Source organism: Mixophyes fleayi, chromosome 3 (genome assembly GCF_038048845.1).
Source record: "Mixophyes fleayi isolate aMixFle1 chromosome 3, aMixFle1.hap1, whole genome shotgun sequence".
Classification (NCBI taxonomy): Eukaryota; Metazoa; Chordata; class Amphibia; order Anura; family Limnodynastidae; genus Mixophyes; species Mixophyes fleayi.
This window is the reverse complement of record NC_134404.1, coordinates 106,140,501-106,168,411: the sequence shown is the minus strand read 5'-3', so window position 1 is coordinate 106,168,411 and position 27,911 is coordinate 106,140,501. Positions and strand designations below refer to the sequence as shown.

Here is a 27,911-nt window from a genome sequence, read left to right as displayed (position 1 = left end):
TAGGCAACAGGTGCTCTTTAATGTGTCATTGGCTCTCAAATATTTGACATTGCTAGCTGGGTATTGTAATAGTCTATCAAGCAATAATGACTAATGGAGATTAAGAGGCTTAATACCATTCAATAGCCTCTTGACCACGTACCCATCTCGTATTGTTAGAGGACGAAACAAAAACCTAAAATAAACATTTTAATATTGTTTCCAATAACAGCTGCAGAGAGATTTTACCAACCAGCTACAAATGACACATTGCCCATTGCTATACCAGAATGTATCATGACGTAGTTGCAGAATATAACTGCAATATAGTAAAGATTATAATGTCACCAAACAGAATGTACAGAGACAGCTCCAGGGCTGCTCTCTGGATGTTTCCATATGATATATCTATATATCTATCTGCCTTCTTACCACAAGAGTGGACATGAATTATATATGCATTTTTTTTTATTCTTTCACAAAATAGAATTCAATGCATAAGAACTATACACCATAATCATTTCTTGTTTATGCACTTGAATATATTTTCTTGTTCACCTTATTTTTATAGGATTACCCTGTAATTTATGCAGAGCAAAACACATATAGCTGTCATGAAATAGCAGTGATTTAAATATCACTCCCTCTGATTTATTGCTTATTCTACTAGAGCTCTAACAATGAGCTAATTCTGCAGGCAGTTTCCAATATACAGATCTAGAAGTGGTGTACCCTTTATGGATATTCAGCAATCCAGATGGTGAAAGGGGATTTCTTTCCTGGAGTTAATCTCAGAACAAGTCCCTAACAATAAATAAAATTATGTGGACCAAAACATAAACAAAAAAACACAACAGCATCGGTAAATCTCATATGGATAGTTTAAATACAATAGTTTGTACCTTATTGCATGGGTGAAGCAGTGATTGGCATACAGTTGAACTATACATACCAACAAATGAATGCTAAGGATGACGGGAGTTGAAGTTTAAGGTAGGCTACCCTTGGCTGACATTATAAAATACTGGATGATGTGAACGATGATGAATGCATAGAGGCTTATGTGATTTGGACAGTGAAAAGTTTCATGACTTCTTATGCCAGGACACGAAAAGAACATTTGTGATATAACACCCAGTAAACCAAACCTCAGAATAAAACTATTAGCAGCATTATGTCATGGTTAAGCGACAACATAGTGAGGGTAGTCCAGCAGCTGCCACACATACGGACCAAAAGTGCACATGTGATGTAATGCTGGAGAATGTGGAGATCCAATGAGCGGTGGCCCATCCGGGCTTTTAGATTCTTGAAAGCCATTAAACAAAGAGAACAACAAAGGGGCTTCTGGGAAAGGTTTGTGATGCAAAGTTTACTGCACATTACAAAGGGCAGAGAGTGGGGAAGGTTCTTTAGCTAGCAGGGCAAGTTGAAAAGTACTTATTAAACAGAGCGGTATACCGGCGGTGAAGGAATTAGAAATTGCACATATTCATTCCACCGCCTCGTACTTCCAGGTGATAACCACTTCTCTCTTTATGCAGCATGTAAGACTGCTCACATCTTCGTCCAAGCTACAATATAAACCCTGTTTCAATTAGAATGACTTGTCAGTGAGCTGTAGCCTCTACTCCCCATTACCACTCTTTGCCGATTTCAATATCTGAAGCTTCAGCTCTTTTATCATTAACTCTAACTTTTCCCTGGCGTCTCGTTCTCTCCTCAGTTCGTCCTGCAGCTCTCTCCGGTCAGCTTCAGCCTGGTCCAGTCTCTGACGCAGTTCTGTCAGCTGCAGGAGAACACAAACACAATGTAAGCATGTAACAGAACACAGCTTGTCAGTAAGACCAGAAGATTGATGTAGGGGCAACAGTCTTTTCTTCTTTAGCTAAAAATACAAAGGGGTCAAATTTAAGCACATTGTAATTGACAATATGTTAAATGGCATATCGTAAAAAAATAATAAAAAAAATTGGTAAAGGTGGAAGTTAATGGAACTGAAGCAACTACTGATACATATTTTCCATCAGTGATATTGCATATATAAGAACAAAAGATAGAAGTGAATCCAGCGCTACAGATTCTCTCAAAGAGACTAGACAGGCATTGGTATAACAGAGAAAACAAAGGAAATCTAGTGCAATATGCTTTGACACATTAATTTAATATATTAAAAACACACTTACAATGGAATAATAAATAAATAAATAAAATCCAACAGTGATCGTAATAAGGAGGACTACATTTCGGAAATTGAGAGACAATTAAGGGATGATCTCACTTATATGAAGTTAAAAAATGACCCCACTCACCTTATTGCTAAAAAGTCTTATTGATAAGTATGTTGGTAATAACACTCTAAATGAGGAAGTGACTGTGTATCTTAAATTAGAAGATCCATTCTACACCGTTCATATATATACTGACCAAGATCCACAAAAAAGTTTGGTGAATTCACCTGGCAGACCAGTTATTTCAGGGGTCCGCAGTATCACCATAATTTGTCAGCATATGTGGATCACCATCTGCAGCCAATAGTGACTTTGACCCCTTCACATCTTAAAGATACTAATGATATTTTGAACAAACTCAATCTGAAAGTTTGGAAGGAAAATTACCATTTGGTTACAGCGGATGTATCATCACTGTCTCACTATCTAGAGAAGACAGATTCCACTATGAATATGAAGGAATTCCTTATAGATAGTACCCAATTTATTCTGTCTGTCAAACAATTATTTCTAGTTTAATGGCACCTACTTTCTCCAAAAAACAGGGACTGTCATGGGTACCAGGTTTGCCCACAGTTACGCCGATTTGTTTATGGCATATTGGGAAGAAAATGTATTGGGTGATCAAACTCCATTTGGGGCAAGACTGGTATCCTGGTATCGCTATATCGATGATATATTCTTCATTTGGAAGGGTACAAAAGAGATTTGAACTAATTTTACTTCTATTTAAATAGAAATGCTGGAATATGAAATTAATGTTTAATGACAGTTTAACTTGTATCCATTTCCTAGATTTAGAGATTTACATCAAGGATCAAAAAATCCAAACAAAATGTTATAAAAATGAAACAGATGTTAATTCATAGATTTTGAGAAACCAACACCATGGCGTTCCCGAGTAGTTTTTTTTTTACATTCAAAAGTCCTGTCCTTTCCTTCATCATTGCTATCCTTCCTCTTATTATGTCTTATAGTCACCATCATAAAACTGTCCAAAAAGTTATTAAGAAATATTGGCCCATTTTGGGAAAGGACCCCGTTTTAAGCCAATTATTACCATCTAAACCTTTGTTTATTTACCGTCGAGCTTCAAATTTGAAGGATAAGCTGGTGAAGGGAGCACTTCCGGAAGTTTCCAGTAGTGGGCGGATTAAATCAAAAGGATTCTATCGGTGTGGGGTCTGTTTAGCTTGTGAGAGTGAAGGGTACCATTAATAAAACACAGGAATTTACAGTTAATCTATAAAATAATCACTTTCCAACGTGCAGTTCGAAAAACATTATTTATTTACTGGAATGCAAATGCAGACTTATTTATGTTGGCAAACCACCAGAATGCTTAAACAGCGAACTGTGGAGCATATTCGGAACATTAGAAATGGGAAAGAGACTCCTTCACTTTCAGCTCACTTCAAAAAAGGTCATAAATGTTCCGAAACAGATATTGTTAGATTTTTGGGTATTGACACCATCAATAAAAATTGTAGATATATAGAAATATTGAAAACCAACTCTCCCAGATGGAGATGAGATGGGTCTACAAATTTAAGAGTCTGGCACCGAATAGGTTAAAACAAACATTTTGAAACTAAATGTTTTTAACATGATTTTAAATATTTTCTATTTTGTATTTATGATGTATTTACTGCATTTTTCTTTAAGATCTTTTGATGAAATATATATATTGCGACTTTTAATTATTTTACACTTGTTTTCATATCTTTGTGGATGTAAGAATTTTGCACTACTATTGTTAAATATCATTACTAAATAATATTGGAAGTATGTAATATTTTTCTGTCAATAATATATTGTTCTACATCCATGCACTTTTAGGGTAGCATCCGCTTGAGTTTAAATTCTATAGAATGACACATATTGTTAACACATAGTCGTTTCGTATTGATACGTAAACCAGAAGTAAGGTCAGTTGCCTTTGGAACGCAAACCAGAAGTCGCACTACCGATTGTGGAACACAAACCAGAAGTCGCATTACATCCGGCAATACGTAGATTATATATTTTTCTGAATGTTGGCGTTTTTTGCACCTATTCCAGCAAGTGGATGCACCTGATGAATGCAGGATGTTTTTAACTATATAAATAATATATTATGTTAAAATGTATGTTAGTTACGGACTTGTGAAGTCATGGTGACTCAAAGCATTCCTATTGGATATGGGCACTATATAAGGATTTCAAGGGTCTTAGCACTTATCCACCTTGAGACAGACATCTATGTTGAAATGCGTTGGTAGATGAGACCGGCACTTTACTCTTACCAAGAACACCACTGGATCTGATTGATTACCACAGCAACCTTTCATCCCGGGGATTACCTTTAAGATCTATGACTGCTGAATCTCAGTTCCTCTGGTATGAGTACCTAGTGCTATCACTGTTGGATTTTATTTTTTTTATTCCATTGCAAGTGTGTTTTAATATATTAAATAGAATTTAGTGCAATATGCTTTGACACATATCTCTTTGTTTTCTCTGTTATACCTCTGCTTATGAGTGAGTGCAAAGAACAACTTTAAATTCAGAACCAACTACAACATACATTTTGAAGGCCTTTACTATTTCAATTATTGGCGTGTTTGATACCAAAGGGAATCCAGAAGAAAGATTACCATATGTAAAAAAAAAAAAATCTGACTGTATTACACTATTGTGGTTATTTATATTTTATTACATATACAACTGGAACACCTGCGTTAACAATAAGAATTGAACATATACAGAACGCCAATATAAGTATTTATTTGTTTTTTCATTACTTTTACTAAGGGTTCTGTCTGGTCTCCTTGAGAGATATCTGTAGCGCTGGATTCACTTCTACCTTCTTTTTTATATTCCTTTCACAACTGGTGTATGGTTGGCAGAAGTTTATTAACCAGCACTGAAATATAGAGCGCTGGTGGGTTTTCTTATCCATTATACATTGCATATATATTGTGCACAAAAAGGACACCCTCCAAACTATCTACAGAAAGTCCTCCCAGGTCGCAAATCCTTCAACATCCCTAGTGTTGCAAACATCATCACTATAATAAATATACAGAAGTTATTATTTTCTTTTATGTTTTTTTTAATGATGAAATTCCTTAAAATTTACATGAAGCCAAGCGTTGTATTAACCATCCTACATATAACATTTTCACACATTAATAATCGTTTGGAATGTGTAAAAAACAAGTTTACTATGAAAACAACATGCATAATCAATAGAAGGTGGACACAATGCAGTCAACATGCATTTTGTACAATATACCTCTCCAACCTTGTATTTATATAGCCAAATACTATATTTGGCCATTAAAATTAGATTACATCTATGGGGACTGGGATCGATCATCCCAAAATGTACAATCACAAATGGATGGCCCTGGTATAGGTCGTCCTCCTTCCACCACCAATCTACCCAGGGACTTTAATGCATAAAAAAAATGGTCATTCATCTGAGAGTCCGTAAACACTTTACTAGTCTGAGAAACGCATAGCAGAAGAGAAACAGTCTACAGATGCAACTCGAACAGCCAACCCAGAAACACAAGTCTGGGCACAGACCAGATTGGATCTTTGGTAATGATGGGACCATGGGAATCTAATGTCTCTGCTGCCTCTCTAATGAGTCTGACGAGAGTCTGGGCTCTGTCTTGATCAAAAGATCGTGCAAGGAAGGGATAATCCTATACACCTAGTACTTCAAAGTGACGTCAATAACAAACTTATCTTTGTAAACAACTGCAGAACTGTCGCCAGCCCAAAAATCTGGAAATATGACTGAACCAGAAATTGGGGGAGGCCCTGATGTCCCTCCTAAATTCACACCTGTGAGTACACATCTTTATGATCCAAGGACACTAACTCATCCCATTCCATGTCATTGATATAACTAGTGACATGAGCATGGCCTCTTGCAGAACCTAATGTTTTGCCTGGTATGCAGGAAGATCTGCAGAGTGAAAACATCTTGGAGGAGCCCTGAGGAGATCTATCACATATCTCCAAAACAAACACCCCTCACCTAAGAATCTGAAGCGGAATAGTACCACTGATCTTGGAAAAGTAGCAGATGGGCCACCATTAACAGGTGGGCCGATTACCCGTATTGTTGCCCGTTTATCTGGGAGCTTGGCCAACTCTAGTGTACCAGGCCTGTTTACCTCTCTGCTGTACTTCATGTGGGGCAGAGAACAGTAATCTTGGGACCTAAGCCATTCCTCTGCTCCCTGCATGAAAGGGCAAAACCTAGAACTCCGAACCATTTCTCCATAGATTAAAAGCCGAGGCAGAAATAAGCCTAAGAGAAACCCCGGCTGCCAGATAGCTGGTTTCTCATTTGTCTGTATCCTTTGTAGCAAATATATACATGTTCTGTAACCTGCCTGTAAATTGGAACTTGCATTTAGGTTCACACCTCACACAGCAAAAATTCCCAGGATAAGGATAGAGAAGGGGAAAGGGCCTGTACACTTTGAATTTTACTTTAAGTGCCCGAGTCCTTATGAAGCCTCTCTATACTCCATGGTTTCCGTATCCAACAAAGATGATAGAGAAAAGTTGTTTATGTTAAAAGGTAAAAAATGAAAAGTTTGTATTTACATAAAACTGAGAGATAAAATAGATGCCCTGACTGCCAAGAAGACCAGACGTGCCGCCGTGGAGCTCTGTCCTTCACAATAATTTGCTGGGCACACTCTGCACCTATACTATCCTATTGGGTTAACTGTCTTGATCCCATCCCTACGACACTTGGGAAACCTGTAACCTGCCAGCATGTTCCTAGAGAATACCAGGACACGACCTAAGGCGCCATCTTAGCCCGTCTAGCACATCGGTTCTCACTTCTGCTGCTTCTGGAAAGACACAGCTCCCAGAGACCTCACGATGGGACTTTGATTACAGCCTACCACTCTCCTCGTCCAGTGCAGTCCTCTGCAAATGCCCACTGCACCGCATAGCGCAGGTCCCCGCCTTTTCATTGTGCCGAAGGCCTCCACTGTCATGCTGCATGATACGGGTAGGCTGCTGAACACTCCCACCAAGGTCAATTTGAAACCCGGCAACAGTTCCCTCATACTGGTTAGTGTCGGCCTAATATCACATGGCTTTTATCCTTGAAGCACCTAACCCGACTACAAAGTGCTGTCAATACGGTCACCCCTACAGCACACAATAATTACAGAGGGGCTCTAGGTTTCCTGCCACACTTTCACAAGCTGTCTATTTCCCCCCAGCTATAGTGGTTTGATATAACTGCACTGGAGTGTACTAGCAGCAACAGACACTAGCGAGTTATATAGAGACAATGTGAGCGACATTGCTACATGCTACAGCCAGCATTAAAGTGCTGTTGAATTGAGGTGCCAAGACAGCCTATGGACTATTACCTCCACAAGTAATGAATATGCAAAGGGGATAACTCTTGCGCACCCAAACAATTTACTAGCCATTCTCTGCTCTTACAAGCAGGTGTTTATCAACTTATTTTCATCTACTTATTTGAAGCTTTGACAAAAAAAAAATCACCAATGCAACGTTCAACAGCTAAATCCCAAAAGGTGCCATTTCGGACATTACTCACCATTTCACTAGACAAGACAAGTTGTCCTCACAACTGGACACACCATTTTGGAGCAAGAAGTAACCCCTTTCCGAAATCCATCTACTTAAGAAGCTATTCTCACCTTGAAAAACCACATAACAATAACTCGAATCCCAGCTTGAGAATTCAGTTTCTTCTATTAAGGCAGATATCTCATTCTCAGCTGCCCACATACAAGACTTTAATCTCGTCAGGAGAACATCCACAGATTCCAACAAGAAACAAATATCTGTATCATTTCAACAATGAACCGGAGGATCTTAAAAGAGAAAATGAGGACTTTGAGAACTGAGAGAGACGCCATAATATATGCATTAGGAACTCCCGGGATCTGTCACCCAGGATAGTCTAGAAACATTTCTCCAGGGTCTTTTCTAAGGACTATCGCCAGACCTATGTCCACGCAGAAAAAACATCAAAAGGGCTCACTGTGGGCTCCATCTGAAATCAAAGGACAATGAGCCTCCACAAGATGCCATCATCCGCCAACTCATTGACAACTGCCAAGAGACATGAACGGAGAGATGTTACAAGGCACTTTGTGGAATCCGCTGCAGATGGGGATTCCCCTTTAAGCTTATAGTTGACCTTGGAGGAAAGAATGTCTTCATTAAAGATCCCAGAAAAGGAAAAGTCCAGCTTACATATTTGCAAGAATCAGGACTCCCCCAGGAACCATGATGTTCTTGTTGGTAACGTTTTGTATCCAGTTTGTAATGCCAGTTTGCCTTATTAGTTCTCATTAATTAGTCAAAGAATGCCACATTTACCAACGCCGGCAGTCTACAGAGTAAACCTCTCCTCTAAATATTATATAAACCTTCTGCATATGCACATGGCAGCGATATGTCTAGAATTTGAGACCCTCCCTCTCAACCATTTCTCTTAACACTTTGAGCCACCTTAAATTGAGAGGATAACAAACAATTACCAAAGTCAGTTGTGTCGCCACGGCTCCACCCTCTCCGTTAGAGGAGATATCTAGGTATCCACGTTGATCGCAGTTAACTTGAATGTTTCTGTATTTTTCTGATTCAGCCATATCTGCCCTTTTCTCTTTGTAGTGGGGGATCGCGGACATCTTTTGGTGGGGGTCAGCCTTTTCACTTAACCAAGTATAGTATCTCCTTGCAAACACCATCTCACAAGCTCATACAAGGATCTCTCCATCCACTCTTTATTGTCATCCTGCCTGGTGTACCCCCCGCTCTCCACTTCCACTACCAAAGTTTGTTTCATATTTCGAAGGTCAAAGTGGGGGTGTATACAGTGGTACACCATACCACCACTTCCACAGCCTTCATAGTAAAACTATAAAATTCCATTCACTTACATTCCCATTACATTTTTCATACCGTTACTTCTAAATTTCCACTTCAACCACTGGATGCAATCTTATATCACAAGTCTATAATTCAAACTACATCTGTTCTTCTAACCACTCAATTGTCATTTCTTTGTTTAATCTCCTTGAAGGCCCAGTAGGCAAAACTTCATGGAGACTAAAAGAAAACGCTTTTAAAAAATTCCCTATTCCAAATGAAAGTGAAGAAGGGTACTGCAGGCTACGCTTTCAACAATCTCCAAGGAGGCTCATGCTCCCTATTCATTTGGAAAGCCCATAAGGCTCTTACAAAAGGCGTCATAATTAGCTACTACTCCCACCGTACTAAAGAACAAAAGAATAGATAAACTCACTAATAAACAGCGGCTTCTTGAAAACTTAAGCATAAAGCCCATAGAGTTTCACAAGCAATTCAATCCATAAAGGAATCCACTAGTAGCCCCTATTATGACCAGTTAAAATAAATAACATATTCAAGTCCTATTATAAGGCACTATATAATATTCATGAAACGGATTCACAAGGGAGCAATTCGCTCCCAGCTGTTCGACAACATGTATTCTTGAGAAGGATCCCCAGAAATTGACCCTTCCCCTGCAATAAAGCTGAACAGGGACATCTCAGACGTGGAAATTGGGGAAGCAGCTTAATCCCAAAATCCCTCCAAGGCCCCAGGGCCCAATGGCTATCCCATGTTTTACTACAAAACTTTTGCACAAAGCTTAATCCCCCAATTTAGGTCGATGGCCAGGAAAGGATCCCTCAATATCCACTAACAAGGGCCCAATATTCCTTCTGAACACCAGCCTTAAAATTTTCGCCGACGTATTAGCCAATAGGCTGAACCCACTGCTGCCTAGTTTAATCCATCCAGATCAGGTGTGCGATGTCCTTTCCAGGCAAGCACTTGACAATACCAGAAGTACAATTGACACAATCCACCACATCACCAAAAAATAAAATCCCTTCACTGCTGCTTACCCTGGACACAGAAAGCCTTCGGTATGGTCTCGTTCCCTTATATGGTTCGAACTTTCAAAGAAATCAGTTTTATGGGCAAATTTCTAAAAACTAATCAGTCTACTATATCATAATCCCTCCACCACAATCCTCACCAATGCCCATTCTCTCTAAGCTAATGGAACTAGACAGGGTTGCCCTCTTTCGCTGTTAATATTTGCCCTGGTTATTGAGCCTCTGGCTAGCAGAATCAAAAACAACCCTAATATATATCCTCTTTGCTGACAATGTCATATTATACCTTCCTAAACCACTAGTATCACTCCCCAATCTTTTTTAGGAATCGTTTGATTTCAAAACAATGTCAGGCTATGTGGTCAACAACAGCAAATCTGAAACAATACCTTTGTACCTATCCAATCACTTGAAAAAGCTCCTCAAATTGAACTTTGACTTCCATTGGAGGACCGATTCACTCAAACATCTTGGGATCAAGAATACAAAAACTGAGCAACCATATTAGGACCAGGTTTCCTCATCTCTTTCATAAAACTGAACAGGCTTGGACTGGAAGAAACATTACATACATATTGCGGATAGGTGGAATTAACGCAATTAAGATAAATGTTCTACCTAAAGTTCAGACCGTCCCTGTGCCGCCTCGGACAATTGCTACACTTCAAGCTACATGTAACAAATTTGTAATTATAAAAAACCCAGACTAAAGAGACACTGGCTATCTAGGGCTACGATGACCGAAGGCCTGGGATTACCCCTATTCCTTAGATTCTACAATGCCACGCCACACAGCTGAGCCAACTCTTAACCTGGCACGTCGAGACAAATGTCAAATGCTGGATTGATTTAGAAAACAAACTGATTGATAAAAGCCCACTACAGTTTATTCCCTGGCTTAAAAACCCAACACAGGCCAATCTCAGCATTATCCGATCCAACAGTGAAACTTCCACTCGACATCTGGGATTCTATGAATATGGGATCATCCTATCAGGACATAATGCTTGTATGGCTTTGGGATGGAAGGCTGCGGGGATCACAGACTCCAACCACATTGTGGAATCTAAATTTGGTCCACAATCATTTGCAGAAATACAAGAAAAACGACATCTATCCAATAACAAAAAAAAAATCCATCAATTCCTCCAAACACAATATTTTATTCAATCGTCTCTCTCAGTTTGCACGTAGCTGTAAGTACAAAGGAGCCATCTCTCTCCTCTACCACACAGTCTTTGCTCCACAGCACACACCAGACACTCACGTATCAGAATGGGAAGCTGATTTGGGGACTACCTTAGAGGAGATCGGGGACAAAATGCACGCTATAATGTCCAAAGTGTTCTTTCAGTGTAGCCATAAGAGAGTACTCCTACAAAAGCCTCACTAGGTGGTCTCTGGTCCTGGCACGTATGCATAAAATATACCCAATCTCTTCTGAACGGAGTTGGAGACAATGTGGTTAGACAGTCAGTTTCAATCACATTTCTTGGTCCTCTCCGAGTATCGATCCCTTCTGGAGCAAGATAAAAACTTTTATTATAATCACTACTAGACTCGCTCTTCGGCCATCAAATCACCAACTTGCTTCTCTGTGCCCCCATCTTGCACATTGAAAAATCATTAGACAAACTGATATTATGATAACATGCGCTGTGAAATGTCAAATCGTTCGCAACTGGGGAAAAACATATAGGCCCTCCCCACAAAGAAGTTATAAATTATATTTGGTTTGTCTCTCCCTCTTATAATGTGGTACCATACAGTCATCCCTGCAAAACACATGCTCTACAAAATTCAATATATCACTAAGCCTAAACACGTAAAATAATTGTTTGTTTTGAGTTTATGTATCCATGCGTGCTCCCAAGTGTATACATGTACTCTTTCCTTTCTCGTTTGTTATACACACTAGTGTTAAAAAAGTGACCCTGAGTCAGGGTCAGTGACATTAACAAAGTCTCAATGCGTGTTTTGTTTAAAGGATAAAATAAAGCTATTAGAAACCAGACTCACCTGATTTGCATATTGTGTCTCTTTATCCCTCTCTGCACTGGAATCACATGTGCACTTCTGCTTCTTAACTTGTTTCAGCTTTTCCTCCAAGTCTCGTTGCTCATCATACAATTCCTCCATTTTCTGTATGTGTTCTGTCTGCAAGCATTCAAACTCTTTCTGCAAACTCTGCTGCTCCACAGTAAGTTCCTTCATAGCTTTGGAGTTGCTCAGCATTTCAACCTCCTGTAAAAGAGAAGGCTTATGTAATACACAGGCTACACAAAAGACACATTCAAAAACAACAAACGTTACTTTTCTCAACATTAGAGGGACATTAATATTACAGTAAGTATACGTGCAACAACATAAGTTCAGACATCACTAGCATTAAACACAATGGAGGAGCATGCAACCACATGATCTAACACTAGGGGGCACTTTTGGACAGCTGAACTCTGTGTAAGACCTTGAGGTTCTCTTTCATACAACTGATGCATAGGTTTGTCTCTAGCCACACCATGAACAGCATTCTATAATGAACACTGCTACACCAGTATAATGGCCAGGGACTGCTTCTAATGGTTCCAGGCCAATGAAATGCAGTCAGTCCCCGACAACTCGATTCCTGGAAAATGGGCGCCATGATCCTAACTTTGGGACATATATACAGATTCTTATATATGGACAGTTACATGTTAAAGAGCTCGTTAAAAGACAAATACAGATAAAAAAAATAATTCAATGTAAACAGTTGTTTTCTAAATTATTATGTTTCTGAAGAAATATTTCCCAATTCAAAAGATGCTCACAAAAATGCAGTTACATAGAGCACACACACACACACACACACACACACACACACACACACACGTGACAGCTATGGGTCCAATTCAAACAAATGCAATTAACTGTGCAGAACTGGGTGGTTCTAACACACATTGGTATTACACAATATAATAAGCTTTCTTACATTTACAAAACTGCGTATAAACTGTAAAGCAGAAACAGACAGACAGCACTCATGGAATGCAGAAAAACTGAGGATATGTTGTAGCAGCATTATTACTACTTAGGGATGGCAAGCATTGATACCTGAAATGACTTGTGGCTTGACAAGTCACCTGGTTGAATGATTTCAAGTGTTTGTGTGCATGCAAGTGTATCTGCTATTGGACGTGGTATGGAACAGTCTATATCTATGCTTCCCAATTCCAGACCTCAACCCCCTAACAGTCCAGGTTAAAGGAATATCCATGCATTAATTAAATCGCCTATATTCAAGCATCAATCATTCTGACCACCTGTGCCACAAGCATAGATATCCTCAAAACCTGAAATGTTAGTGGGGGCACTTGAAGACCGGATTTGGAAACCGCTGGTCTATATTCATATTGTTTGTGTTTATGGCTGTATACCTTGTGTACCTGTGGGTGTGCAAAACTGTGTCCAAGTCTGCAGCCGCCTGTCCTAACGGCAGCCTATGGTCCAGAGTATACAATATATATTTGCATCTTTCACAACTGGCTAAAATGTAGTTTATTTAGGTTTTACGACTGCATTGGCATTTTTTGCTTGATAAAATCCTGTATTAATAATACAGGTAACAATACCTACTATCGGTAATAAAGGGCTGTCAGGAACTCTGTCCCACTGCCTTCAAAAAGTCAGAGTTGACCCATCCACATAATGATTACAAGTGTCATGGCTATCTATATATCTAGAGATATATGTGAAATATGTGTTATAATTTGAGCAATTATAAAGTTTTTCAAACATATGAAATAAAAAGTACCATCTGGATTTGTTGTTTCTTCTGTAATATGTAATTCAGTTTTTCTTGCTGCTTCAGAAAAGTTTTCACAACTTCTTCCATAATGTGACCCTTGTCATCCTCACATTCATCATCCTTATTGCAGACTGGTCCATCTTTCCCTCCGCCTACAGGGTCTGCTTCTGTAATAGACAAAGCTTGGTCATACTGGGGTAGGAAGCTGTGCACTTGGCCACACATGCATAAGGAATGGAACTCCTATGTGAGCGGCAGAGGTTTACCCATGCCATATAATCCACCCCATTCCTCACCAAATTAGTTAGTGAAAACTATTCTCACTTTTTTTTGGGTGGTTGAAGAATGGTGGCTGAATGACGGGGAAATTAGCAGAAGGAAACCAACCAATCAAGGACTGTCCTGAGAAGATCTGGACACATGAATACATTCAGTATTATTTAGAAGGATCTTCTGTTTGAATTAAGCCTACTCCCACCACCTCCCAAACTGTATTATTGCTATAATCTTAGGGCTAGATTTACTAAGCTGCGGGTTTGAAAAAAATGGGGATGTTACCTATAGCAACCAATCAAGTTCTAGCTGTCATTTTGTAGAAGGTACTAAATAAATGAAAGCTAGAATCTGATAGGTTGCTATAGGCAACATCCCCATTTTTTTCAAACCCGCAGCTTAGTAAATCTAGCCCTTAGTATTTTAGAAGCAAAAAGGATACAAGATGAACCAAACAAATAGTAATTAAAAACAAAAATGTATAAGGGGCCAATGCTGTCTCAAAAGACATTTACTGTGGAAATATACACCAAGTTCCTTATTATGCGACCCCTCACTCTGTGCTCCATTATATGTGCCGCCTCTAAAACCATATAAAACATACAGACTTTGAATGGAAAACAGTTTTACACAAATCATATGAGTACAAAAAGGTTAACAAAAAAAATTGTTGCTTTTGGGTGAGAAAAAAAAAAAAATACTAAAGAAAACGGTTTAAACCTATTTTATGTCCCTGGCAATGTAATCATTCTGTTTGAACAGAGATTAAACGCTATTTCTGCTTGGCAAAGGGATATTGGTAAGGCAATAAAAGGGGAAATGTTGGGAGCAATACATCCCCTGCATCTTTTATAGCTTGTGATTGTTTAATAAGCCTTTTTCTGATATAGGTCTCTGATCGTAAACCTGCAAATAGTAGGATACATGTAGTTGATCTTTTCCTATAGCTAAGCATACACAAGAGGGAATGTGAGTGGTGTCATGAGACTGCATCAAGGCGGTCCTATAAATAGTATGCCCCCATGCAGCCGTTTCACAAAATCTCTGCACACAATTCAGGGAAACAAGATTAATGTTTTCAAAGACTTTATTTCATCGTTGCGTTTATTATCTGTTGTCCTGAGGTTTTCTGCTATAAAACTCACAATATCCCTCTTATGCCAGAACAATATTAACCCTCTTTGCTCAGCCTGTGTGGCCAGCATCATGTGATCACAGGGTGATTGCACATACTGCTTAGTTGTCTGTGTGAAAATATCCATGACATGTGAGATGTTGTACTTGGAGAAAACAAAACATGTCTCATATGAAGCACGTTATGTTTTTAACTGTTATGTATTTTTATTTAATTTTAAATGTGGAAAGGATTTCCTTAAAAAAAAATCTATTTATATTACTCAATCATACAAGAAATGCTACTACTATAGGTTTTACTTGTTGTTTTGATTCCAATATCTCCAGAACAGCTTAACTGCAGTGTCTTATCACATTAGATAACATCCTCGGGGATAGCAACACAATTAGGATGATAATTTCACATATCATCAAAAAACTAAGCCGTTTATCAGGGCATCTGGGAATATGCACACGCTGTACTTACTCTGCCTATCACTGGTCACGACATCAGATTTCAGATCTACTCTCTCCTGCTCCTCTATGGAAAGGTCAGGATATGAAGTAGTAGATTTAAGTTTGGTGCTCCGGGCCGGATGCACAGAGGCTGCCAGTAACGGCTTGCTGGTCTCCGTCTCTATCCTTATTGGCTTGGTGTCCTTGCATTGAGACACTGCAGCAGAGAGGGACACATTTGGGGCTACCACTTTATCATACATGTAGAGATAGTAACTGAAAGAGAAATAAAACACAGTATATAAACATATAAAACCATTTTATTAAAAACATATTATCCTGCACTAAACACACATCCACTGTCTACTCTCTTTCGATGTCCGAGAAATGCCCGAAATGAAGGGAAACTATCAGAAGAAGATCTATCAAATGCAAATCATATCAAGCTCCTCCCACCTCAAAAAACATAGTGCTAGGATTTACCAATTGTGGTGCCATTACCCAGCCCAATTAAACGTATCAAGTCCCTCCTTTTTTTGTACCTTGCCATCAGCATCTCCACAATGGAGAAAAAAAATACAGGTAAGTATATACAAAACCAGCAACACTGACAAAAGGAGAATAAAACATGCGATGTTGAAAAATCTAATATCAATTGTACAGCTTGAGTTATAGTCTTATTTTGAACTAGAATTATTAGCACAAATACCATTATTTATAAAACGGTCTCTTTAGTTCCCTTAGGCATTATTTAAGAAAATCGCCATTGTGGGCTCAAAATCCTGTTGCACAAATCTCATGTGATAAACGGAAAATCTGACTTGAAAGTTGGAGTATTTCTTGGAAGCCTGATAATGCCACAACGTTTCTCAGATGCACAGCGCTCTTGCCGATACCTGGTATGTTTACACTTACTAATATTTATGAATACATATATGAATGTGCTGAGAACAAATATTTGTCTAAAAAATACACATGACTATTTTCAATGAGCCACGGTCACAAGAGGTATAAATGAAAAACTTGTTTCCCTTTCGGCTCCAAATAAATAACATCTATTAATCATCTTATGTCTAAAAAGTGAGCAATCACTGTCATTCAAAAATGTAATCTAATTTACATTTTATTCAACACATTAGTGTTACAAGGAAACATTTGCACTGCAGGTGGCCAATCTGAAAGATATCCTGTAATTTACCCAAAGGGGAGGGGGGTGGAGAGAGACAAAGCGACAGGAGAGTTGTCTCTTCTCAGAACAACCCAAATCACAAACTATATTTAAGGTGTATCTTTCAACATAAATATTGGAGATCCTACTTGTTCTTAAACTATGTTTATTGCAAATAAATGCTTACATATTTATCGTGACTGACAGAGTGGTAAACACAATTACCATTTGTTCAGAGAAAGATGCAAGCTACAGTGTCCCAAAGCACTGCTGGTTTATATCCCTACATTGGGAAAATGCAGGAGGCTCTTGTATCAAAAGAAAAACTTGATCATAGAGGGTAAAGGAATATAAAATGTCTGATACATTTTTGAAGATCGATTTTGCACGCAATGGAGCACTGAATGTGGCAGGATCAGTTTCAGGAACATTTTATTATAAATAGTGTATTCTAAACTTGCAAAGATCTTAAGTGAAAGATCCAAATCAATAACAAATATGTGTGTAAAAAAAAATATAGCCGCATATACATCTATGCACTGTGGAAACTAAACAGAACTGCACAGTGCTGCAGACCATACTGTTGATTTATGAATAATCCAAGATGATAAAAACTAAGAAAGAGGACAACATGTAACATTCCAATAAGCAAATACAGAATGTATGTTATTCATTACTGTGCAAACCTATCAATACCATTCTGAATCATTAGCAGGGAGACAGACTTTACTTGAAAAACTTTTCGGTGAACTTCTACAGCATACTTGCCAACTCTCCCGGAATGTCCGGGGGACTCCTGCATTTCGCGTGAGTCTCACGGACTCCCGGGAGAGTAGCAATCTCCCGGATCTGCCCACTTCCTAGTGAAGTGGGCAGAATTAGATCCCCGCCCCCGCTGTCAAATGACGTGTTTTACGTCATTACGCCACGGGGCGGGCCAAAATGACGCGATTTTCGGAGCCACGCCCCCTGCACGCCCACCTTCCCCGACAGGCTCCCGGATCATACTTGCCATAAGTTGGCAAGTGTGATCTACAGGCTATTTTGAGAATTTGAGAAATGCCAACATTGTGGACCAATACTGGGCAACAGAATGTAATTGCCCTCTCACCAGAATATTAATTCTCCAGTTTAGATAGGGAGAATCTGTCCATAACAGTATAGCAGACGGTGTACATAACGTCGACACCCTGTCCTGGCATAATTTAGGTATTCCTTGTAGTCATTCTAACCTAAGAACACTAGTTCAGTGCATTTGGACACTGTGTGAAGCAGGGAAACTTGTTATGATGATATCACCAATTTACATGACCAGCCAATCGTGGCTAAATCTGCTTCATAGGCTACAAGAACACGTCCTGCTGCTGACGCATGATAGTATAACGTGGAGAACACTGCATACTGTCACAAAGGGTGCACATGCATTGCGGCTCCCTTAAACCATTTCATGCTACCAACCACTGAGTTATTTATTGGTTTAATAAGGAATATTATGCATGAGAGAATCACAGATTAAGATAGCGATGAACTGGAAGCTTCTATCAATCAGCTTTGACAGCGTACTCTTCATTTTCCTTAATGTATAATCTAAATATTTGACAATGTGTGGGTAGGGGGAAGAGATTAAATGATATACAGCACAGCAGTTGCAAATTGAAAGGTGTTATCCCACATATAAACTTAACAATGCAGTGCAGGCATTTGTCACATCACTTACTATTTTAAATTTAATGTTGTGTAACTCCCAATTTATTATTTTGGAAAACAGGATACAGGCAACATTCCAAGCACAGACAATAGTATTCACCACGAGTAGTTCCCGAGAGCTGCAGTACCGCATTATGCTAACAAGGGACAGGTCTGCCCACAAGGGTAGCAGAGCAAAGACCATAAAGCAATTCAATATCTGATGGACACTCCAAATACGTACAGAATGGTCATAAATATATTGTTACTACTGTTATTACATATGTGTTTGTTCCTACAAAACTAAATTGAAAGAAATAAAACAAATTACATTGTTTCTAGATGAAAAATATTCTCCTTTAACCTCCATTATTAATTTATTTATAAGGTGTCAGATACAGAAGCAAGTAACAAATCGATGGGGTACTACACATAAGTAGCATAGATGAGTGCGAGTAATGCTATGGGGACTCACATGGAGCAAAAGACACAACAGGACATAACAAGGGAGTCAGACAGAAGACAGAGAAGGGACAATAGGTAGAGAGGACCCTGTCTGTGAGAGCTAGAGGGAGGGGTGGTGAATTTCACTTACATATAGAGAGCCCCTTTTGATTTCCATGGCTAGTAACATAGATCAGCTATAATATGCCGGTTCATATGCAAAATAGCGTGCCGAATAACTACTGGTAATCTTGTTTAACACTTTGCCAGCCACAATAAAGATGTAAGCATGGCCCATTATACCAGCAAAATGCTTGGAATCTGAGATGCATTATTAGAAAGAGAGAGCATAAGGGCAGCATCTCCTAGGACAGGGTGTCTAGAGCTTTCCGTTGCTTCAGCGTGTTGGTGAGGGATTCCCTAGTGCGATATCACTATGGTTCGTGCAGCCAATAGGCTGCCTCCTGCTATTTGTAGCGTCAGGAGAAAAAGGTAGCGAGTTGGAGAGAATGAGAGGCAAGCTGAAATATACAGGTCTGAATTTTTAGTGCAGCGTCTTTCAGTGGTAACAAAAAAAGAATAAACGTTAAAATAAAAATGTCATTATTGCCGCCTAAAAATTTGGAGGTCAATTTTGGATCACATTTAACACAACAACGCCGCCATATACATAGCACAATCCATGTTCAAAAGTATTTAACTTGTTTGCTTGAGAAAGTTTTTTTAAAATCAATGCAGGCATTTTTATGTTCATGCTTCATTTACCTTGGATGCAGCAACTGTGATCTACTGGTGCCATCATCTTCCTGCTTGATTACTGGGTACCAAGATGGCAATTCCAAGGTCTGGATGTGTTCCGTCTACAAAGACACAAACAGAAACAAATTGTTTATTTTCAGCTAGAGTATAAATAAAGAAAGTGGAAGTTGTATTTAAATCACAAAACAAAAAGAATCCAAATTAGAATACAATCACAAAATGCAATGATTTGTACCAACAGAGTCTGAAACACAGGTTGATAAAAAATAAAATATAAACTATCACAGCAAAAGCATACTTGACTTTAGCCATTATTTATATGACAAATATGCGGAGAGGGAAGGAGCGTTTCCATCAGATAGTCACTACAATTATGGACAGCATGCTGCTCTTTACAATCTTGATAAGATAGGCACTGGTGTCAGATTTAAAACGTAATTGAATGGGATTGTCAGTTATAAAATCTGACACCAGAAAATGTAACAGTACATAAAAGAGCTGTATGCAATTACAAGTGATACATTCACATTATATGGCCAAGTCACAGGTTTTTGTTTTTTTTGTTGTTTCTACATGTGCTATTGGTAATAGTGCGCTGGCTGCAAGTCTAACGCTAATGAGTCTGAATATTCAACATGCAAAGTTTGATTCAATGTTAAAAATAACCATTGTGTGACTGCAAAAAACATTACATGGTTATATAGTGTGGTTTTCAATCTTCCAATTTGTCCTTTTTGTTGCCATGCTCATCACTGGGAATGATTTTTTATTTATTTTTTTACTTACACAAAAGTAAAATAAAACGTTCATTCACTGTTGAAAAAAAATCTCTCTGCAGTTTATGATTATACTATTTCAATTGCATTTCCTTACTCTGAAAAGTAACTGAACAAGAGTGGAAAATACTGGACAGGATTAAACTTGGCAGAACTGCTACACTTTTTGCATTACAAAATGCTGAACCAGTTAATCACTAATACGAGATAATGAAATACAAGAGAAAACTGAACATGAATAACCATTCCATGGTATGCCAATTCAAGATGAAAGTGCCTGGTTCCATATATTTATACCTCACTGATCTGGATACCAAGCGAGTACTGTATCTGCCTGTTTCACTCATGAACGGACAACAGGAACCACCACAAGACAAAATTTGTCCTTAATACCAAAATGTACGCAAGGTTTTACATACAAGATCAGGATGTGTGTTTTCCCAAAGGTAGGCAGCACCAGTTCTCCACTCATTCCAAACAAATATATTTTCAGGTGATACTCATCTACACAATCAGGGGTCACTAATGTGATAAGTTAGCCAAAATCTGAAGTTATGGAAACAGGACCTGGAATAAAACATGTATAAAAGGTCAAACCTAATGAGGGAGACAGAGCTACTAAGAGTCGTGTTCTCTCTAAGGGCTAGGACTCTTGCAGACTTCTTTGTTTGAAGATTATTCCAGTGAAGAATCATTTCATAATTATTCTTTCTTCATATGGCGCAAAAAAGGGTCCGCGAGGTCGTACTTAGAGCATGGACAAAACATGTCAAACTGTGCAGTATAAAAAAAAGTGCAATTAAAATAAATAAAAAAAAAAGTAAGGGACAATTCCACCATATTTTGCTTAGATTTGATATGGTTGGGATGTATAGTTAGGAATTACAGATTTTTTAACTGTTCTGTCTATAGAGTTAGATTGTGGATCTAGTAGACTAAATATGCACTGTGTATATTTTATTTATTTTTTATTTTAAAAATGGAATTTAGTTCCAAGACATTTTTAAAAATAAATGTCCCTTTCCCAAAAACCTTACACAAACTATTGCTCACTAAACATTGCCAGGCTTTGGAACTTGCAGCCTCGTGATCAGTGTTATAATCAAGCACTTAAAAAGCAAGATACTGGAAGTCAAGCCATTGTAAAACCTGCAATAACATCTGGGGTCTAAAGCTTACAAAAATTGCCCTGTGATCCCAAAATTGTGAATGTGGAGCCATGCTTTCACCTATGGTACAGTATTCTACTGCGCCACCATAATGCCCCAACATATCCATCATTCTACTTAATATCAGACAGGATAGACATCTCCAAATAGCTTGTGTACTGTCTGGAAGGGAAGAAACATTTAGCAGAGTGCTGAAACTCTTTTGGGATTGTATTCAAAGTCTTTTGCAAGTTATGCCACTCACAAACTTAGCAACGCCCAGAGACGTCTGTATAACCCTGCATGAATTAAGCTTTTCATTGCTGTGGTCAAACAGCAGAATGCAATTCACTAGACCCTACACAGGCATATAAATATAATGGCATTACAAAAGGCTGAAACAGGAAAACAAAGGAAAAAAGCACACACAACTAAAGGTTACACACAGGCAAAAAAACGCTAAAATTCTACCTGCAATGCAGGTCAGATATCAGTTTTCAATCAATATACTACTGATCTTTTGTTTTTCTATTTAAAGTTAACATAAGATAAGATAACAGACATGACATTTCCACTCAGCAGCGACAAGTGTCTGACAGGTTATGATTCTATCTTGCAATCCACTCATACGTATAATGACAGATGGATATACTGTAGTAGAGCAAGAGATGTTACACCCATGAAAAAAACCCAATAAGACTGTCTCACTCTCTTGCTTGTTGGTTCTGCATGGTTTAAAAAAAACAAACAAAACACAGCCTTGACCAAGACTCGTCATTACATGTTTTTTAGAACGATTACAGAGAGAGAAAAAAAAAATTTCACTACAGCATGGTGCTATTAATATATATATAATACATATTCAATACAGGTGGATTTATCTCCTTGGAATCATTTTCATAACTTTCTAATAGTTGCCATTAGCATAAATGTCTAATAAACGTCCAGCATACTAATAATGATCAGCCATCAGCTATAGAACACAAAATGATTTTGCTGAACCATCTGTTTTTAAGACACATGCCGAGAATGTATTTTCCTTTATTTAATCCTTTATTTATTTTCCTTTGTTCCATTTCTAAAAAGACGGAGGGCTTTCCATAGAGTAGCATAATAATACTTCTCAACACAATAATACTTCTGTACTAGCATTTGGTTGTCCTTAGGGACAACTGCTGTGGAAAGTTGTTAGGAAACCACCACACCAGAGTGCATGGACTGTGACCATATTGGCGGCAAGCTCATATGGAGCCAAGGAAGGTATGCTCTTCATGGAGGTGTTATAAAAGACCTTTAAAAGAGTCTGCCCCATCCCACCCATAACAACAGTGCAACCAGGATTTAACCTCATGCTCCCTTTGTCTGTCCTGATACTGTGAAAAGATGATATGCAGAATAATTCCTCACCGACAGTAACCATTTGTACCACTCCCTGTGCACGGGAACATGGTTTGTTTTGGGGGGGGGGTATTTGTGTATAATCAGACATTCTGGACTTCTGCAAAGTGCATGCTACATCCTGTTTTATTTGTTCTATAAGCGTAAAATTCAGTTCTATATATCTGAATTTGGCGGCAAGTGTACATTTGAGTGGTTTATAGCTAGGTCTCTTTTTGAACTGCATTCAAATGAATGCAATAGAAAAATAAGTTTGTGTCTGTGCAGATACCAAACATTTTCTGGGTAATGCTGCCTGGAGAATTTTGCAAACCAACAGAGTAAAAGCTTCCTTGTTTTGTAAGACAGTTATGCCAAAATGAAAGCAGCAAAACTGCAACATGTTGACAGTATTTGGAACTACTGCTTCCACAGTAACTAGAGCAAAACATGTGGCTTTGTGGATACCCATGGAAAGCGGAACTGGATCAGTGATTTGGAAAGTGTTATTGTAAGTTCAGAGCAAGTTCATTTCTCCAGTTCCTGTGTGTTGAAAGGGCTTCATTTTCCTCATATTAACTATAATTATGCATATAATTGTGTATCCAGTTGGGCTTTAAAATTAAAAAGTATAAATTACATTTGATATCAAGCCATCTAGCATCATAAATAGTAAACATTGCTATGGATACAGCTGCAGACTGCAATGCTGGTGTGCAGACAGACTAGAGGTTAGTGATCCTTCCTGTCTGAAGCAAAGTATCATATTAATTATGAAAAACACAAGCACAGTCTTCCGAGCAATCACCTGCTGAATTATACACACTTTCCTGTCTCCATTAGTGTTGTCAGCAACTGTGTGTATAAATCTACCGGGTGAATCAGATGGTCACTATGATAACAAGCCAGCGCCACACCCCCTCCCTTCAAAACATAATATTACAGTTGTGGAAATATCAGTGGTTATTTTGACATGCATATCTTGTCAGCATGCTTACTATCAGCAGCTACTTCTGAGTTCTCTAATTACTGCAATATTATTTTACTATATGTTTAGCCATCTAAAACAATATTTGTATGTCAACATTTAAGCTAAACAGTCTTAAAATAAGCATGTGACATTGATACAGCATGCATACAAATGCTCAAAACAACAAGATGTACTGTGTTGGATGTTAAGCCTCACCTCCTGTACCCATTATTGTCTAGTACATCACACTGCACAAGCATACAACGGACACCTTTATACAATAAGGTAATACCAGGAACAAATCTGCTAAACATGACTTCAGGTAAGAGGAGGTTTCATTTAGGATTTAGAGTTTTGTCCTCACTTGAAATACATACACACACATTAATATATATATATATATATATATATATATATATAAAAAATATACCTTAAAAGCATATTTTTTGAGGGATGTGGGTCACATTTATAATACCTGACTTATGCTCGGAGAAGATGTTTAAGGTGTTCATTGATTTACAGTGCAGTATTAAGAGATTTTTTTTCTCCTACAAATTATTGCTTGAGCTACAAGAAATAAATCATCAACCAGCTCCATTTTGAAAGGAGCACCAGGGACAGCCAGATCCATCATGATTACTAATGAAATCTTAAAGAGGTTGTTAACTAACATAACACAGCCATTGATCTGGTTTGTTCAGATGACACGTACATAAAAGCATGTGTCCACAAAAGGTTACAGGGGAAGCAACCTATATTCTACATACATCCCCTATTTAGGGGAAAAATTTACTATTAATTTTCCAATTGGGGGGGCAGATTCAATTTTCCGCAATTATCAGAGGAACATCGCAGCTGCGCATTTTTACCGTTTATACATTTCGGGACATTATGCAACTATTTTTTTTTTTTACAATTGAATCTGCCCCTGGGACAATATATTTAATCTGTCTTTTACGTGTCATAGGTACAGAACAGAGGAGAAAGCCATGAGAGTGTGTGGAGTTCAACCAGTGGCGGATCCAGGATGGGGGCGATCAGGGCGATCGCCCCCCCTAGCAGGGGCTTGCACAATCAGAGCATCCGGGGAGCACACTGTCCCTGCCTGTCACTGCTGAACGGACCTGCACATAGTGTGCAGCCGCCGGCAGCCTCAGATGTCAAAAAGGGGATGGGGCCTAAATCGCCCCCCCCTACATTGCCCCGGGTACAAATATTCTCTAGATCCGCCCCTGAGTTCAACACACAGCAAAAGGAAATTTAAGAAACTTCAAGAGCTGTATAGGTCATTGGTACGTCGCCTCATCTAGAATACTGTGTTCTATTCTGGAGGCCATATCTCCAGAAGGATATAAATACATTAGAGACTCTACAATGAAGGGCAACTAAAATGGTGCATGGCCTACAGCACAAAACTTACCCGTAAAGACTAGAAGATATTAAGATGTATAGTTTGGAGCAGAGAAGAGAAAGAGGGGACATGATAGAAAATTTCAAATATATCAAGGGTTTTATCAAGGTACACAAGGGAAATATTCTTCAAAGGAAGAGAAGTACTAGAACATGAGGACATGCACTGACACTGGAGGGAAGTAGGTTCAGAGGAAATTTGAGGAAATATTACATCACAGAAAGGGTAGTGGATAAGTGGAATATCAATACAGTAGAGCAATTTAAACATTCTTGGGATAGACAAAGATATCCTGACAAAGAATAAATGTACCAATAGGGTTTGAAGTTACCATAGGTTAAAAACTGGGTAGACTAGATGGGCCAAGCGGTACTTATCTGCCATCAAATTCTATGATTCTATGCTCAAAAAATCAATTACATAACAATTGTTAAAATAGTCTTTTGAAGTTGGATACAACATCCCTCAATATACAAGATTATAAAGACATTTTTGCCAATATAAATATTATTAAAAGAAAAGATTATGCTTGTAGCATCACCTGTATCTCTCACTCTATGGTAATATAGAGATCACTTACCTACATCGCTCCGAGGACAGAAAACAAGCAAACATAGCACAGCCTTCCATCAATAGTTCTAACACGTGGAGAACATTGAGGTGGAGTGCTACATCTACAAGCTAGCTAGAGTTTATTCAGACAGATAAGCAAAAAAGAAAGACCACTGAATTCTCCTTAAGTGAAACAATAGTTTCCTATTATTCTTGTTGGAAGCTGAAAAATGAATTACATAAGCAGATTGATAAAGGTATTAGTATAAAATACATTACCAGGAGCACATGTTCTACAGGTATATATAAGGTGTGTGTGTGTGTGTAAGAAGGGGAGGATTAGAATAAAATAAATACATCACAGGATGTCCAAGCCTACATCTTCCATATTAAACAAACAATTCTACATTGCAACTTTCCCATTGAGAAGGGTCACTTTATATCTGTCAACGGTTTCCTCACAAAAATATATATATTTTTTTATTGGATTTATATTGAGCAATGAATAATATATGACTGCATCACAAGCTTAAACTGTAACCAGCTTACTGTATGCCACAACTAATATATATATATGCAAAGCCTTCCTTACTTTAGGTTGGATTCTCTTGGGTTGGTTCTTCTTGCTGAACTTGTCTTTCATCTCCTCTAAAAGAACCTTCATCTTTTTCCCATCTGGAGTATTTATATACTTTGGGCTCAGGTGAAGATAACAGAACCACTTGGCAGAATCAAAGCCCCAATGGCAGGTTCTTTTATCCGGGGACCGATGAGAGTGCATGACAAAAGTCTGTGTTGAGAACATCCCATAGCATTCCAAACACTGAATGCAAGGGGTATCTGGCTGGTTGTAAAGTTGAGGTGCAAATAAACCCTGGCACTTTCCTAAACAATCATGTTCAACTTCAAAGGCACTACCCGTTTCCTTTAACTGAGCCAAAGAGTTTTTTGCAGGCAGCAAGCTACCATTTTGTGGGAAAGTATGTGGCCGCAGAAGAGCATTGCATAGTCTCTGAGCATCTGTCAACGTGATCAGTCCACAGGATGGAGCATTAAAAGGAAGAATTCCCAAAACTTTTAAAATGTGAAGCTGGTCTGATGTACAACGTGAACAGTATATGTACATTTCATCGCACACGATATTAATCTGCTGCAGCGAGAAGTCGCGCAGAACAGAGTTTAAGACTTGGGGAAGGCAGAGTCTTTTTTCCCCTCCCACCATAAAGCAAGAAATAGATTCTCCCTCCAGTTCTGTCTGGGTGAGCTCTGTCGAACTGTCTGATGGGATGAGAAGCGGCCCAGGGTGAATCTGTGGGGATGGAAGAGGCAAGAACACTGTTGGAGACATATTTTCTTGTGAAAAACGAGCAGAAAAGGCAGCCGGTCCACCGAGCGAACTCCGGCTGCTTAAATTGAATTGTGCCAATGTGTGCTTGAGTCCAGGGTTCAGTTCAGAAGATCTACTGAGCGTTACACTACTTGATTTGACTCCTTCTTTAGTCTCCTCTACAGCTGTGTCTTTATAGTCCTCTATTTCCATCTTTATAGCTATAACCTTATTTGCAACATTAGTAACATCTACGCTAACATCAGTGTCCGTAGCCAGTTTTTTTAATGGGGGACTTCCGTCTTCCCCCATATTTGCACTTCCTTTGGACACCAAAATTAAAAGGTTCAGGTCTACTGATTTTTAATCTTTAGAAACCAGCATCATACCAATAAATTAAATATAAGTAAACAACTTCTGATAAGCTCTACAGCAAATCCGTGCTACGTTATTTATATGAAAGAAATATATATAGAGCCAGGTATATATAGGCATATATTTGCAAGTCCTCCAAAATAAA

The 27,911-nt window shown here is 38.5% G+C and overlaps 1 protein-coding gene across 1 annotated transcript; it reads right to left on the bottom strand.

Annotated features, from left to right (window-relative positions):
• Positions 1–176: 176 nt before the first annotated feature.
• SKIL (SKI like proto-oncogene) lies at positions 177–27,911 on the bottom strand. The gene is made up of 6 exons (XM_075202109.1): positions 26,657–27,911; positions 19,837–19,931; positions 15,805–16,049; positions 13,938–14,098; positions 12,164–12,388; positions 177–1,768 (listed from the first exon to the last, which is right to left on the bottom strand). The coding sequence occupies exons 1-6, from the start codon at positions 27,701–27,703 to the stop codon at positions 1,607–1,609; spliced, it is 1,935 nt and encodes a 644-aa protein (XP_075058210.1). The 5' UTR covers positions 27,704–27,911; the 3' UTR covers positions 177–1,606.

Excerpts from the sequence above, each read along its gene's own strand:
- SKIL (XM_075202109.1), bottom strand. The coding sequence starts at position 27,703 with ATGGGGGAAGACGGAAGTCCCCCATTAAAAAAACTGGCTACGGACACT. Across the intron at positions 16,050-19,836 it reads TCACAGTTGCTGCATCCAAG|TTACTATCTCTACATGTATG; the intron begins GTAAATGAAGCA and ends TTTCTCTTTCAG. Across the intron at positions 14,099-15,804 it reads CGTGACCAGTGATAGGCAGA|AAGCAGACCCTGTAGGCGGA; the intron begins GTAAGTACAGCG and ends TGTCTATTACAG.